This window comes from Dromaius novaehollandiae, chromosome 1, assembly GCF_036370855.1.
Source record: "Dromaius novaehollandiae isolate bDroNov1 chromosome 1, bDroNov1.hap1, whole genome shotgun sequence".
Classification (NCBI taxonomy): Eukaryota; Metazoa; Chordata; class Aves; order Casuariiformes; family Dromaiidae; genus Dromaius; species Dromaius novaehollandiae.
This window is the reverse complement of record NC_088098.1, coordinates 101,769,117-101,786,426: the sequence shown is the minus strand read 5'-3', so window position 1 is coordinate 101,786,426 and position 17,310 is coordinate 101,769,117. Positions and strand designations below refer to the sequence as shown.

The 17,310-nt window shown below is 38.2% G+C and overlaps 1 protein-coding gene across 6 annotated transcripts in view; it reads right to left on the bottom strand.

Moving 5' to 3' along the window:
• The window catches only part of EPHA6 (EPH receptor A6), a 533,966-nt gene that overhangs the window by 360,699 nt on the left and 155,957 nt on the right, over window positions 1-17,310 (bottom strand). Inside the window, exon 2 of one of the 6 annotated variants that reach the window (XM_064522386.1) lies at window positions 14,476-14,524. The exons of the other annotated variants lie outside the window; for them this stretch is intronic. Within the exon in view, the coding sequence (XP_064378456.1) occupies window positions 14,476-14,524 (49 nt within the window). The remainder of the gene's footprint in view (window positions 1-14,475; window positions 14,525-17,310) is intronic. 6 annotated transcript variants of the gene reach the window in all.

Genomic DNA, 17,310 nt, shown 5'->3' with positions numbered 1-17,310 from the left:
AACTTTACGACTCCTCAACTCCCAGGATCATTTCCTCGCTCAGTCACAGCTCTGCCAATCTGCTTCTGCCGATTATTCTGCTATAAAATGAAGCTTCGCGAAAGCCGACGAATGCACTCAACCTGCTGGTGGGGGACTCCAGATGCCAACCCCAGGGACAAGCACTAGGGCTCCACAGGCACGTGGCTCCATTCATCACATGATAAAATTCAAGAATGAGCCTGCATTCGCTGAACAGTTCCCAGCAGCATTACGTTACTATTGGGCAGTCCTAACTTGGGGTAATTTGAATTTTTTGGTATTGAATGTGCTTGTAGTTGCAGCTTTTAACCTCTCCTGTTGCTTTTTAGTACTTAAGAATATATGATAGGTGAGAAAGAAATCTAAGAGAAAAGACAAAAATCTCTGCAGCCACTGGCAAATTCCTGAGTAAAAGACACCTGAATACAATACAAAACAGAACATTTGCCTCATACTTTTTGCTTATATGCAGCATTTAACCATGTCCATTTACTCAGAGCATCTCTTTGGAATTGCTCCATACAATTTTTGTAACCTACTGGCTAACACAGTGATTGAAAATGTTAGAAATACATTATTTTTTTGACTACTGCTTTAAAATAATCTGTATTATTTGTTAGAAGAACTGCATTCAGTACTCCAGATCTAAGTATCACTCGGCCACAAGAATATCCCGAGTGAGTCCATTAACACTGACAAAAGAGAAAATTGGCATATTGTCAGCAGAGATACTTAAGAGTCATTACGTAACTAGTGAAATCTTCAGGCAATTCAGGCTTTTCAGAATATCTGGCATTACTTAATTTGGCAAGCATTGACTATGCAGGATAATGAACTGTGGCATGCTTTAGGTTTAGTGTAGAGTATTTCATGTACAGCAACACAAGAATATTCCTGATAGGATTAATTCATAGATTCTGGGAGTAGCTGGAATTCATGTTAACAAACTATCTTTCCCATTCCATTTTGCAGCCAAGTGGAAACCTTACAAGTAAATACTGTAATGGAGATAACGCAGATATAAAACTGTAAAATTCCAGCATTTCCGCTGTCACGTTTCATCCCTTGATGCCTATACAAGGAATTCTCCAAATGATGCAACTTTTTAATTGAAGTGTCTCTATATCTTTAAAAACGTATCTCCAAAGCTGGTTTCAGTGACACCGCACGCTCCGATTTAGGGCTGAAAGTGACCCCGGCATTTATTTCTGCTTTTCTTCTCTCCGATTGCGCAAACCTATAGCACCAGAGGAAGAAATAAGCTACAAAACATTTTAATAAGGTGGCAGCGCTTCAGTTGAAACAGTGAGATGAGTTGCAGCAGATAACTTAAGTCGAAGCCACTGAACCAATATCCCAGGCAGATTCTAGAGCAGGTTCTGATTACAGCCCCAGGCTTTACGATGCGCCTGCGGGAGCTTGGAATATAGTCCGACTGCTACGATACTGTTAGAAATCTAACTGATTAGCTGCTTGGACATTATCTTATTGCTTGACTCTGTGACAACACTTATTCTCTGTACTGCATAGAATTGAATATATTCCCACTTACTACTTCAATTTTCTACTATCTCAACTATTTACAACAGCTTGAGAACGTTCTCATTACACACCACTGCTCTCCCAACCAGTAACAAGGTTCTCTACTCCAGTTTCACCACCAGTTTGAAATATTTTTTTGCCATGGTTCTGCTTCGATGCATTTAGGACCTGATCCTGCCTAGCCTGTGATGGCAGCAGCAGTTTTGCCACTAGCGTGAGCAGACAGAAGTATTGCATCTTTTTTTGGGTGCATGCTTTTTCCTCATTTCCCTTCCAATTGCAGAATTTGTTAGGCCTGTTTTTACTTTTAGTTTTACTTTTAGCAATTCATAAAATTCTTTACTTTTTTGCACCTACATTTTTTCCTCCCAAGTCTAGATAAAGGCTAGTCATTGCTTTCTCTAAAAGTGTAGAAAATGTTAATTCATTCTACAGAAACTCTGTCCTCCTCTCTTCCTGCCCTATTTCCCTTAACTGCCCTATGTACCAGTTTTCCACTGATCTTGTTTATGAAGACAGTCATTAAAGAATTAGTAAGAAAAAGGAAAACAGTTAGTTGCCTTCTCACACCTCTGTTTTCTCACGACAAACATTATTTCCACTATGATCACTCTCTTAAACAAAACTAAGAAATAATTACAGTGGTTCTCTCGTTTAAGATGTGTTTGATTAAAAGGATGTAAAACTTGAAAAACTGATCAGCCAAATCACATGCTACTCTAATAATGCAAACTTTTCCTGAGAGTTGAAGACTGTACAAAAGGCCCATGAAGTCATCATGTTTTTCTTCTAAAAGAAACCATTTCAATTCACAACATTACACCAGTATGTTCAACTTCATCTGTGCCTGAGGCACAATTCTAACATGTTCTTTGAGAAGGGTTGACCGTTATCTGAGTGACATCTTCAGGTGACCTCCAATTACTTCCATATTAAAAAGGCATTTTGATTAGGTTTAATTACACAGTAATTATGAAAGCCACTATAATTACTGAAACATATTTACTAACCAGAGTGCAGAACTGGCGGCAAGCTTGCTTCTCTTTTATCACTCAAATGAAAAACATACAGAATTGATTCCAAAGCTTGTAAAAGTTTGGCCATTTAATTTGGCCTACACGTTTAAAATGCTGATTTTTGTTGAACAGAAGGTTTGTTCACAATCTTCTGCTTGAATTTCTGTCACAGGTTCAATTCCTGAGGCATTACAGACATTTACTGCAGTGTCATAAAATTTTCTTATATGGCCTTTTGTCATTCACAGCACCAGTATGAGTATCAGAGAAACAGCAAGTAGTAAAAACAGTACCACCTACAAATCCATTCAAACTAAAAACATTATGGATATCAAACTTCTTAATGTTTTTTCTATCTGGTTCTGTGTACCCTAATATCTTAAAAACATGAATTAACTACTTACTAAAGAACACATCCTATTCACAACAGAAGAAATGCGTTTCCTCCATAAAAGTAAAAATATAAAGAAAACCTTATATTATGTCATCCTCTATGCTTCAGACGGCATGGTGATGCTTGGTATACAAATTTTAGAAAATTTATACTCTCTGATTACAGTCAATATATGACATACTCCAAACCACTAATATTCACTGACATAAATGATACATTTTACCACTTTTCTGTGTCTGATACACCAATCTCTAAATTAGCTGCTCTTGCTTACCCAGTAGCTTACCACTGACATCCTTCTGGCAGAGGGAGTCTGGTCTCTTTTAGCTGTTTTAGAAAGAAGCAGACCCATATTACTACTTTTTGCAGGGCTCTGGAGCCCACCAGTCTTACAAACTAGGCTATTAAAATCTAAAAAACACAGATGATGTGAATCTGAATTTGTTGTTTTGGTTAATCCCAAAGGAATATGATTTCAAAACATCAAATATTTTTTCATAAGCATATGTTCTGAAAAAAATTACTGTGAAAATTCAAATTAAAGTATCTCCCTATTTTTAAATCCAAATGCATGAAATGTACCAGTCTAAAAAGAAACTGTTTAAAAATGTTCAACTGATATTAAAATTTTCATTTTGAAATTGCTTCCACACTAGCAGGATGCCAATATTACAATTCATTGTAAAGACAATCCAAATTACAGAAGATTAAATGGACATCACATTTTACATCTTAGCTACTTTAATGAGAAAATTTCCCAACACATTACAACAGCATTATTATTTAATTCTTCAAAGTACAGAAGGCAAAAGAAATAGGTATAGGTTTATTTAATTTAATTCAAAGGTTATTATTCTCTGAACTTTTTAATTGAGTTACCTAAAATGTTGAATTGTCAAGATTAAATGTTCTTTTTAAAAAGAATCAGCCTCCAAAGGGTTGTTTAACTTTGGTGAAGTATTGCGCCACAAAACAGAAAACACAGCAAGTGTATCTTAGCATATCTCCTAGTGCTTATGCAGCCTGTGTCATAAAACAGACAGAGGCTAACCAAAGAAATTCCTAAATCCCTATAATTCCTAAAAACCTCTGTGCCATCAATTTTAGGATTTTTTTTCAGTTTATTCTCATAGGAAATGTTTATAATATGCAAAATTATAATAATATGTGGAATCATTTGGTACTACAGCATATTTCCAAAAACAAAAGAAAGCTCTTACTCATACAGTATCTTATTATATCACATGCTTTTAATTCCTCATTCGCAGTATCAAGTTTAGAGTTAAACATAAGTGAGAGTTACTAAAGGATTACTTTCACGTTCCCAAAAGAGAAAAATCACATCAAAATCATTAATTTCTTCTCAAAAATTTAGGGGGCAGGTTAGTATCTGTGATCCTTACATTGAAATAATTGAGAAAAAAATGCATGAAAACGGGCACGAGACCAGAATCAGCAAGTGCAACTGTTTTCATACTGACATTTCAGTTATTGAGAGTAGAAACCCCAAGGTAATTGCCTCAATATGGTTCTTGAGCCAACAATACAATCATCTTATTTTCACTTCCTTCTATCATATTCAAGTATTCAAGTATATTCAAGTAAAAGTGAGGAGCCCTCCTGGTGATTTAACAGTAGAATCAAGTTCCTGGAAGATTACAGATCTTTCTAAAGCCTAATGAACCCAGCAAAAATATCTTTCTATAAACAAGATACTTGAGCTTATGGATATTAATTGGTGCAGGCTATCAAACTCAAATGCATTAGCTCTTTCTAAATGCATCATCTGTGTGTCTGTCTGCAAAATTAGTAACTGTTGATGTGTCTAGAAGGTCTCCCTCATCAGCTGTAGCAGGGGATTTCTAGCAAAAATGGAATGGAAAAGCTTTTCAGCCTAACTACATTTTGTTGAAATATATATAAAAGCTGATGTTCATTATTTAAAATTTGGAAAGAGAGAGAAGAAAAACAAAAAGGCACGTATTCAAATTAAGGCAGTAGGTTTATATGTCTAAATAAATGTCAATTCTTTTTTCACTTTTACCTCTGTGACTTTCACAGCAGTAACTCTTTTAAAGTAAGTTGAGAGATATTAATTTTACAAGGAAGGAAGAAAATGGTCCAGCCTATCGTCTTGCTTAACTTCAGATTATGAACAAGTTCTAGCGGTGTCTTTGAGTTGCTGTACGGCTGGAACAGCATTTTTCTGAACTATGAACACTGCCTATGGATTGTGGTCTTTACAATTATAATTTAAGGAGAACTGGCAAACTACTGATAATTTAAAGGAAATAAACAAAAAAAATAAAAAAAGATTGCAAATCTTTGACATTCAGATAACCTAAGGAGAGCGCTAACACTGCTCTGACCCTAAATTCACTGACCCCACAGCAGATCTTTCTAAAAGAATTTTTTTTTTCTCTTCAGTTCTTCTCCTATAGATGCTTATTTTGTTGAGGCAGTCTCTTTATCCAGTCTAAAACTTCTAGTAGTAGTAGCTATATTGCACTAGTGTCTAAGTGTCCTAGGTGTCCCAGATGGGCACGCACAACATGAGGCAGCGTACAGTGAGAGTGCCAAAGGCACAACCTTTGTGTTCCCCCACCGAGCTCTTACAATCAAAATACGCAATTCATACACACGTGTAAGGGCAAACTGGGGTGTCACGATTGCCTGCTGAGTTTGAGAGAGGGATCTGAAGGAGGCTAATGATGAAGATCTTCAGATAATTATTGAGAGCTGCTTCCAACTGCATGAGGCAATGAAAGACAAACCGTGAAGGTGTTTGTTTGAAAATCTAAGCAGATGAGGAGGGCTGCCATTATGGGGCCAACCCTTCCTACACCACCCGAGTGAGCCCAAGTACAGTGCAGATAGGCTGCAAAGTATTTTCTAGGTGAAAACAGTTTATTTTTGAAAGTATATACAAGGCTCAACGAGAATGAAATGACAACATGGCCAAACAGCATGGGCTAACTGGCCCATTGGTTATGTTCCCGAGCAGGGAGCGCTGCTTTTGCTGCCCCAAGAGTTGCGCAGTAATCAAGCTGAGGAGCATTTGGATGCAACTTTTACTTATTGCTTTGGACAGCAATGACTGCATTGTAGACAGCTCACACCAAAAAAATATGCAAGATTTAGCTATGGCATGAGGATGAGAAAAATCCATGATGAAGACACCGACCAGAATATAAGCCAAAATGAAAAGGAGAATAATAATAAAAATGCACAATACGAAGAAAGAAGATAGCAAGCAGACACTGATGCAGGAGAACTAATTATGTTGAGTGTAATTCAATAAGAAACATCAGAAGAAGAGACATTTTAATTTGATGCAGACAGAGATAGAGGGGAGATCTGGGAAACACCCACGTCTGTCTTCCCTCCCTTCCCTGTTGTAAAGCAGGGCTCAATTTGGATGGGTGTACCTCACACAAAATGGCTTAAGTTTCACAAAGGCATGAAAAGAGCATCTTTATAACAGTAACTGGCTGCCAGCTTAATTTGCATTTTACTTTTTTAATTCCTTTTATTACTATATTGCTAAGGGAAGGGAATTTAACAAAAATACTTCCCATGAAATAATAGGTATAAGCATCTAATAGAAAATAAATACAACTTTCAATGTTACTACAGACCAGTATAATTTTCATGAAGTTGTAAAATAAGTAAGATTTTAAAATTTCTTCCACAGGATTATAATACTGTTACTCTTAGGCAATATAAAATTTAAACAGAAAAGAGAAGAGAAACTAAAAGCTATGCTCTCTCCTGTTGCAGTTTAAACCTAAAACAGAACTTTGAAATTGAAGTGGCTAGTAAGCAATGCAAACTTAATGATAATTTTTCAATATCTAAGGAAGCAGATTTGTACTAAAATATTCAGTTAAGCATCTTTCTAACAAGATTTTGATAAAAAGGCACTCTGATTTTTGCACTCTATCTCAAAGAATAAGCCTGAGAATTAAAGTTTTCAGAGCATTTAAGTTTCAGACAGACATCTTCACTTTTTTTGAGGGGGAAACTACACAAAATTTTTGTGTCTGAGGTGGAGAGTTTCTTTGCTTTTTAGTATCTTCTCCGTTACTTCTTGCAGTCTGAAAATTTAGAATCTGCCTAATTTCAGATATCCTTTCCTAGCATCTTTATTAGGAAGACACTCTAACAGTTACTGACATTTCTTCCATATTTTGTAAAACTAACACTAATGCGTTCTTAATGAAGATGCTATAATTTTTGCCTCCATATACCCACTCTTGGTAGGCTTCTTCATACCTTTATACCTTTAAGTGGGACCTGCTATTTTTCCTGCATGTACCTTTTCTTCATTCCCCAGGAAACAAGAGGTGGAACTGGACACTTCAAAAACAGCATCTAAAGAGAGCAGCCTCCTTCGCTAGTCTTCTTAGCTACATACTGCAAAACAAACAGATGCTCAAAGATAACGTATCTGTCTAGACAACAGACATCAATTCAGCATTAAAGCATAAAGAAAGCAATCCACTGATTGAAAACTTGACACGTGTCTGCTTTAAACCAATCGCTCTATCCAAATTTACAGTAGAGAAAGACTGGCCATGGGCTGAATTAGAAGTGATATCGCACTGACCTTATAGTTCAAGTATATCCTTTGAAGCCACTGTAATGTAAACTATTAAATATGATATTCATTACTGTTTTAGCTAAAATGCAGTTTATTTCTACCAAAACTAGCTTGTTTGTAAGATCTGAATTGATTTTTCCTCCATACTTTATTTAACAGTCCATTGTCCAGATATTTTACACTGGAAAAGCCTATGATAAAGAACAAATGACTGTAAAAGTAATCTGGTACCAGTGTAGCATGTAAGAAAAGTGTAGCATGTATCAAATCAGTCAAGAGCTGCCAAGTACACATACATAAAATGCAAGATCTTCATATTAAACTGGCTGTTTAGAAATCAAATCCACAGTAGCTGATAAAAACAAACAAGCGAAATCGCTGAATGAATGAAAATCTTAGCAGAATGTACTTGAATAGCTCAACAGTCAAGAGCTGGGAGGCATATGGGCAAGGTGAGGCCATCACAGCAAAATGATATACATACAGCTTCTCAACTCTACATAAAGTAGAGGCAAAACAGAATCATAAGAGGTGGGCAAATTTCAAATCAGAATGTATCCGTCTAGTTAGCAGAAGTTTTACTTGTTGTTCTCCCTATTTTAAGCCTGATCACCTCACGTTTAGTCTAATGGCATACAGAGAGGAATACTGGAAAATGTAACGCTAGGCAAAAAAAAAAGGAGGGGGGGAGAAAAAAGCAATATATTTAGCAGCATTTAATTCAATTATTCTTTCTTGTTCTTCATGGTAAACAATTACATCGTTCTTCTAGTATTAGATGAAAAAGTATGATATTGTCACCTGAGGATCTGACAAACACAATTAGGATTAAATAATTCACACTTCGGTAACAGTTCAGCAGAGAAAAGTATGTATTTACATCACTACAAAGATTAAAATCAATTAGACTTGATCAATGATTATACAATTTTCAAAATTAAAGGAAAAAACTGCAGAATGTACTAGGCTCCAATACCAAGAATATTCTGTCCAGCCCTGCTGATCCCAAGAACTCACATCAGTGAGAAGATCCAAGTATTTCATTAGTTCATGCGCTGATTTCACTGTATCGCTTGATATATGTCAAATTATGTACTAGCCAGGATGTTGCATGTGATGCCTCAATTAATGCATACATAAATATTTTTCAAAAGTGGTGCTCAAATTAAGTTTCAAATTAGTTATAAATTTTGTGCTCAGCTTGAAAAATTAGTCCCAATCCAGTTGGTACTTTGCAGTAAGCTCCATTCACCAGACAGTTGACTGTTTTGGAAGACAAACCCAGAGGAACCCCTACCATCCTATTCTGTATTGAGGGCAGCGCAGAGGCAAATTATCAGACGGGGAACACAGGAATACATCGCCTCTGTGGTGGACAGATGAGTGAACTTTTGCCTTAAACATTTCTTGGTACATAAGGTGCAAGCAAACCATAACCCCAAACAAGCCATCTGTTCCCGGCGGGAACAGGACTGAACTGCTGCGACCCCCGAAATGGTCTCCCTGCGACCATTCAGGACACACCAAGCCTGCGCTGAACCAGACCACGATCGGGCAGAGACTTTGGGACCTGGACTGTAAATTACTGCTGCTTAGCACAACTTCTATAAAACTTGCTTAGCATGAGTAGCTAAATTTGCTGAAGCCTTAGGCCGCACTCCCTAGTGCAGTGAGAAAGGGCCCCAGAGCTGGTGCAGGCAGGAAAGACAAGGGGGTTACCAGCAGTTTGCATTCCCATGCTTCACACTCCGGGAGGAAGGATGTCAAGGCATTGAAGTGAGTCCTGCTTGGGCACCTGGACCCTGGGGAGCAGGGCCTCCTCTCGCTGCGGAAACAATGCTGATTGGGGGGTCTGGGCTATCTCGGGGTCCAGATCATATTCCCTTTGTCTGGACCTTGGGAGATAACACCTACTATCACTGCTGGGGAAGTACTAATTTGCCAGGGCCTTGAGAGATAAGGGCAGGACCCGAAGAATGAAAACGCATCTGTCAGCAGAAACCACAACGGTAAACAACCTACCTAGGGACCCAGTAAGGAGCAGGAGACCCCAGACCTAAATATTACTATTGGTCCAAACTACTGCGTGAAGGGCGGAGAGCTTAGATTGGAAAGTATAATTGCCCAGGGATTTCTTTGTTCGGGGTCCCTCTTCGGAGGCACCCACCCTGAGCTGTAATTCGAACGGAGTCAGCAGAACATCATCAGACTCGGAGTGGTGGCAGCTAGCTTCTCCTCTCCTTTTCCAACTTTATCTTTCCCCTTACCCTTGTTCCCCTCTTCCCTTCGTCTCCCCTTCGCCTTTCCCCACCTTTTCTCCCCACTTTGTGGAAAATAAAGTTAAACGGTTGTATGATATTTGACTGGTTTTAGCGTCTCAATCTCGTCCTTGGGATCGTAACGAAACCCCCCCGATATTGGATCGGGACAGCATCCAAACGCAGTTTCCTTCCCCATGAGTGCAGGGAGCATCCAAGTAAAGTTACCCTTCTGCAGAGGAAGTCTGTCATCCCAGAGTCCCCTTCCTCTCCCCTCTCGTCACCCTTCCTCGTCATCCCTAATCCCTTTCAGGTCATCTGTGTTTTAAAACACCTACGAAGGGCAACACTCAGACATTCTCAGCCTGTTACCGTCTTAGTTTTTTTTTGTTGTTGTTTTAATTCAAGTGCCTGTTTACACAGGGACAATATGAAAAAGACCTAAGAAGGTAAGACAGACAAATTGATTATTAAATTGAAAGAAATAAATGGGCCTTGCAGAAGAAAAAACCTCTCAAGAACACGCATTATAAGAAAACATTAACATGTGCAAGATTAAAGGAAGACAATCCATTTTTTCGTGCTCAACAGTGGTAGATATTTTAAGATACACTTATTCTAATTTATATTGTTGAATGTATCAGTGTCTTTGGTAAATATGTAAGTTCGCACGAACTCCAAATACTTTTCTATATCATGTAAACACACGGTCAGGCAAGCTTAACAATCAAAGCATGTGAGGTAGTTCAATGACAAATCCAAGATTACTTAGATTTATGATAATCCAATGATAAATCCAAGATGAATCCTACTTATTTTATATGCACAGAAGCTAGGACTCCTCACCAGCAGAGCTCATTAGATGCTAACCATATACTTTTCTTTGATTAACAATTTCAGTGGGACTATAAGGACCAAAATAGAAGCTAGATACTTAAATACAGAGCTAGAGGCTTAGTGATTTCACTCACAAGGTCAGGGAAAGAGGCAGCAGCCACACCTCCTTTATTGCCCAGAAGGCAAAAGACAATTCTTCAAGTTATGGAAAAGCTGGAGGACAGTGAGATTATTTGAAAAAATTATAGTCTCTGCTTGGAGATATCTGAACGTCCTACTTGTGACATGACTAAAAATGATTTGCATCCACCTATGCCCGATAGCTAGCTCCACGTGAATATAGAGTGCACAGCTGCTCTAGGTACCTTACCTTCTGCTCATGCTGCTGCCGCTAGCTTCTGATTTTTCATAGCACCAACAAAGGAAATTCTGTAACCCTTTTGCAAACCCCACCTGCCAGAGCTCAGGAGACACACATACTTGCGAAGGAACAGGAGTCAAGGGCCAGCTGAGACCAGTCCCACATGGGAGGCAAGAGGCTGGTATCAGCACGCTTTAAGACCTGGCCAGCCTCGTGTCCCGACTGAGAGCAGGAGGGGAGGCAAAGGCCTGATTAGCTCTGAAGCCCTAAGCAGGCTAAATGGAGGAGGGAGAATTAGAAAAGAAAAAGAATAGGGAACAAAAGTTTCCTGGATACTGCCTTGGGAGCATATACATTTACAGCTGTATTATGGACTCCACGGATGGACCCGAGAGGAGGGAAAGTGATTGAAGGTACATTTGCTGCTGCATGAACCAATGTAAAAGTCTAGCAGACTCAGCCTTTTTCTGGCTGTACTAAAGAAACGCAAAGTGCAGCAGCAGTTGTGCCTTCCTTTGGGATACTGAAAAATATTCCTCTTGGATGATGCCCTGGATTAGCTTTGGTAGCCACTGAAAAAATGGAGAAAGCGCCAGTAGCTTGGTGCCAGTATTTATGCTCTGAGTCTTTTGAGCTAGGACTACTAACAGCACTAGCTTAGCTAAGTTCTTAAGCTGAGGAGGCCCAAAGATTGCAGTTTAACAAGTATTCTCCTAAGGCTAAGGGGGAGACTGTGTGATGTGCTCTCCTCTTCACTCCTATGCTGGCACTGCCTAATTTTCACAAAAAACATGCATAAAATGCACACTGCCTGAATTAAGCAAGTTTATTCCATTTCTGTGAAGATCATCAGGAAAGTCTCTATTAGTACTAATTTAAAAGTGGAAGGTGCTAAGGTACTAGATGACAGCTAACAGCATAAGTTGCTAAGACAGATAACTCTTATCTCTATAGCTGTTATGTACAGTGTCAGTCATCACTGTCTTCACACACTGATCTTTTTAAAACTGAAGTGTTTTCTTCACATTTTTGCCATCAGTTGTGTGTGTGTATATGTGTATACATATACATACATACATGTATGTATACACACACTCACACACACAGACTTATATAAGAAGTGCTAGTGACCAGAACAGTCCACATTCAATGGCACCAATTACAGCTACACTCAGGTAAGTAGTGCCGTACAAATTCTCTTATGTGGTTCACCAGCGTCCCCTCAAGTGATCAGGTTTCTGGCATTACAGACTGTCCTAAGAAAAACTAAGGACGGTGTACAGAAATTCACATTAAAAAATGACTCCATGTATGCCTTTTTAGAACCTCACTGCTACTGACCATCACTACTACTTATGGGGGTGCAAAGACTTCCTTTGATTTCAGTGAGACGCAGATAAAGCACCCAGGAAACATCCAGCCTCAGAATATATCGAATGACTTCCACTGCAGCACAGATCACTGCTGTACAGAGGAGAGATGAAAAAGTCTTAAGACAGGAAACTCCACCGCAGAATCTAGCATTCTAGGAGAAACTCTCAAAGTGAGACTTAAAATCAACTAAACCAATAACGAGATGTTCTTGTTAAATGCAGACAGACGCACACTGTAAATCAACATCAGATCCCTGAAAGCGTACAATTCATACCTGGAAAAATTCATCATTTCAAACAGAAGGTCAAGGATTGTACAGTGAAGCTGGAAGGGGAAACAGTATTTCCAGCTGCTGGATCTTTAGTTCTACGGAACATTGCTGAGCCTTCTGCTTTCAGCCTAAATCAGATTTGTGTAGGACACACACTGGCTCTACCTCACATTGTGGAACTGTTTAAAAACAATTTTTGGGATGGAAATTAAACCTCTAAGATAAACATATGTGAAATTTTAATCAAAATATAGGAGACATACAGTAAATGCATGATTCCAAAAAATACAATCATTTCTACTAGATTAATTGAAAAGATTCTCCTTCCAGCTTTAATTCAAATCTGTATGAAAGCCACTGGAACTTTTATCTGGACAAAAGGTCTCAAGTTACTTTGGAATAAGTGTTAAAAGAGCTGCCACTACAAGACTGTTAGTTTAAAATACCAGAACCCTTTCTGGACATTTGTTAAAATGAACAGACGGGGCTTAAGATAAACAACAACATCGGAGTTATTTGGAAAGCGTCAGGGACTATAAGCATATGTTCTGAAAGCACTAAACAATAAGAATGTTTTGGCGAAAGTTTCACAAATACTGACAAATACTCAAAAATATAATTATGCAAAATGGGAAAAAACCCAACCCCAAAACAAAGTAAAACACACACAAAAACACCCAAACCCCAGACTCCAAATCCTGTTGGGCCTTACTTAATCAATCTAAACTGTACAGTATCTCATGGGAAACTTAACCCAATCTCTTTATCTAATTGCTATTATTCTCAGATCCTGGAAGAATAAGAATGGTCCATCTGTGAAGGAATTCATTCATGCATCCTCTAAAAGTCATTTGGGGAAAAAAAAAATAGGCTCAGTATATGGGAGAGAATATACATTTGTGTATATCTGTCTCTGTATGTTGAGCGTGTGTGTGTGTGTGTATTTATACACACACACACACACACTTTCAGAGTATAAAAATGCCTCTCAATATGAGACAAAAAATAATGAACAATGATATACTATCAGGGGTTTCTGTGCTATGTAATAAAATTAATGGTGAGATAAAGCAGTACTAGCCAGCAAAGAAAGGCATGAAGACGCATGATACTTTGGAGTCATATTCAGACAAGTGCAAATATACTCATAAATCTACAATGTTTCTAATGCTGTTAGTCCCTCCTCTTTGTGGGAATTTCTGCTCTTAATATTCAGTATACTGAAAGTTTCCTTTTTGCTCCTTAGTCTTATGAATTAATAGTAAACAATCATCATTTTTAGAAGGACCTGGATAAGCACTTATCAATAAGTAGGCCTAAAGCCACTAAGTATTTCTTTCCAAATGGACTTTGATTAACTTGGCTCAAGCGCAGCTTTGCAAGTATTCTACCCACTTTTGTGGTAGATTAAATGATCAGGCTATTATCTGATTCCTGCTTCCTCCTCCACTAAGACAGATGTTAGCTGTGTTTTCTATTACCTCCCCAAGACATCTGCACATTCAAGTTCATTTATTAAGACTGAATGACTGTAACTTTTCCTCTCTTGTCTTGACAAACACAGTTTTACTCTGCTCACATCTGTTAGAATCCTATTGCAAAGATCAGCCTTCCACCATGTTGCTTTGACTATGTTTTCCACCCCATCTTTTTCCTCCTCCTTCCCTCCTTGCTTTCCACTTTACAACATCAAATAAAAGCTACTTGTGGCCTACCCAGGCTTACTTATCTCAGCCTACAATCAAGTCCTTTATCTCTAGTTAGCTTCAGATGCCAGCCTTCATTACCACCCCCTCACCTTTCCAGTCCGGCACTTCTGCGCTTCCCCACAGGCTTGCAAGAAGGTTCTGTAAATATGTTAAAAAATAATTGGTTATTTGCACTGAGAAGCTCCCTGGTACTCATTTTCCATAATGCAAAAAATTTTAAAAAGGCTAAACCACTTCTCTGCGGAGACTGCTGACATTGCATTGCCCACCAATGTATCATTGATTCCTTGTGCTTGCTTGTCTGTTTGTACCCAAACAGACTACAACCATATTTTTACTGTTGTGTCTTCTGTTAGCCTCAGACTGCAAAGCTTTTAGGAAAGTTCTTGTAGTAACATTTCCATAACACCTAGAAAAACAGGCTTATGGTTTAACACCAGAGCACCCAGTAATATTTGGACAAAATATATATAATAAGTAAAATATAAGTAATACCTTGACAAAGCATAGTAAGGGGTATTATTTATTTCTTTATCGCCTATTTTCTTAGACTTGATATGGCTCTAAAAAAACCACACATTACTAATTCTTTCCCTGATGAACACACACCATCTGACTTTTCACTTTTGTTCTGATTACTCCACCGTGCTACACAAGCTATAATTTCTCCAGTAACCATCAGTTCGTATTATTTGTCTTCCATCTCAAACAAACCTCCTGTTAAATTAGAAATTCTCAATCTTCTTTCCCTTCAGCTGCTCGCTAAATCAATACTGCAATAGATGTACTCTCAGCAGAGTGCCTTCTCACTTTTGACACTATAATTGGCCAAAAAAATCCAAGCCATTTGGGTTCCTTCATGTCAAGCCCAATTCCGCAACGCTGTTGGCCTCGTAAAGCCCTAGATTCCCGGAGCTATTGTATGATCTTCCTGCATTAACCTCTGTGCTAACAATTTATGTTAAGATAAATTCAACCACAATGAGTAAAATCAGTTTCAACTGTTTCATTGTTTGAGTAATTCAGACTGACCCGTTGCACTTGTTACAATACCGTTTCACTGTCTTTGGAAGGGGAAGACTGCTAAGGACTTTTAAACGCAAAACACATGTAATCCCTTTAATTAAGATTCAGATCCTGCCAGAGACTCCATGGGGTACCCTGCTGACATACAGAGGTGTGTGCAGAAATATTTTTGCAAAAATCATACCTTGCAACTCAACACCAGGGACACTACCTTTTAATCTAATCCACATGAAACTCAAAAGAAAAAGAAAAGCAACTTTTTGATTACCAACAGTGCATTTGACAAGATTCACTTAAAATTTAAGACATACAAAAGTCCCATTCTTCTGGCTCAGAGCAGGTTTTTTGAATATACTGCCAATTGCGTCAAGATGCTATTTGCCTTAACAGGTTATTGCAATCTCTTAGATTTTTCACGGGCTTGAATTATGTTATGGTTATGGCACTGAAAGAACTGTTAGTACCTTAGGATTTAAGACTAGCTGTTCAGCAACAGTAGGAATAAATGAAGGATACTGACAGACAATGTCGCTGTTTGCATAATGTTTCTTGGCTTTGCTGCCACCTGCAGTAAAACACAGGATAGAAGGACTGGTTTAGATATTTCTGTCCTACTTTGCATCACTGCCTTCCAGTCCCTCTTTCTTATCTGAATGTACTGGTTTCCAAAGTTTATGAGGAAAGGATAGCATAAGGTGGTAATCTGGCTTTTTTTTATAACAACAGACGTAAACTTGCCATCATTATCTTCAAATATATAGTTGAGAACTCAAATGCTTAGTTGAGTTATTCCAACGCTGCTGAAAATACAAACTTTTGAAAAATACCAATGACAAAAATGTGTATGTCATCTTATGATGAATTCACAAGCAAAATCTTTGTCATGCTACAGGTTTTTTTTTTACACCGTAAGTCACACTGGATCAACAATAATTAACACCACAAAGCAAAAGGACATGGCCCAGTACTAGGGTAGCTTCACTCATTCTTCTCAGCATCATTTGGAAAGTAAGATTTGACATATTTCCTGTTTCTCAAAGACATCATTTATGGCTTCCGTACCAGAAAGCAACTGGTTCAAGTAAAAGAGCAACACGTAAGTGAGTAGCACTGAAAAGGGCAACAGCTTTGAAGAGCTAGGCAGGCTTTCTGTCTCCACCATGTGTCAAAAGTCTACTAGACCCATTTGTTATGAAAAAAACACAGGTTTTTGTTGGATTTTATGCTCATCTTCAATAATCATAGAACTTGAGTTTCCCAAATGGCCTTTTATCTCCTGCTTCTTAGGAAGCTTTCCTAGCAGATGAAAAGTTGGCCATAAATCATCCAATACACTGTCACCTTCAGTGTAGGTCACTGGTCTGAATATTAATATAATATTACAATGTAAAAGTTGTGGTAAGTAGATAGCATATTTATCTAACTTCTTTTCATGCTTGAGGTCAGATGCTGATAACATCATTCCTATGCTTCAAATCCTCTAGCAAGTCCTAGTACAAAGTCGATGGCAATTTACATCAGTGTCCTAATTTTTGAAGCAATCTATAGGAAGACTGAGTTTTGAGTCACCCTTATCCCTTTTAAAGCAATGTAGATGACACAGCTCAGGTTACAGTATTCATTACTGAGAAAGTCCAGGTATGGAACAAGCTTCTATGCTTAGGAAAAGTTGGCTGCTACTATTCTTTAAGATCTTCCCCCACCAATAAATTACTCCTATTTCAAACTTCTGATGGATCTGAGGAGTTGGTGGTAGAAGAAAGATCTAAGAAGCAAAGTCTGACAGAGAAAAGAAGTGCCAGCGGTTGCACACATTCTGCTGATTACTTCAATATTGCTGTTCAACTGGTATGAGAAGTGTCAAGTAAAACAATGAAGGAGAGCAGCAAAGTGTCCTC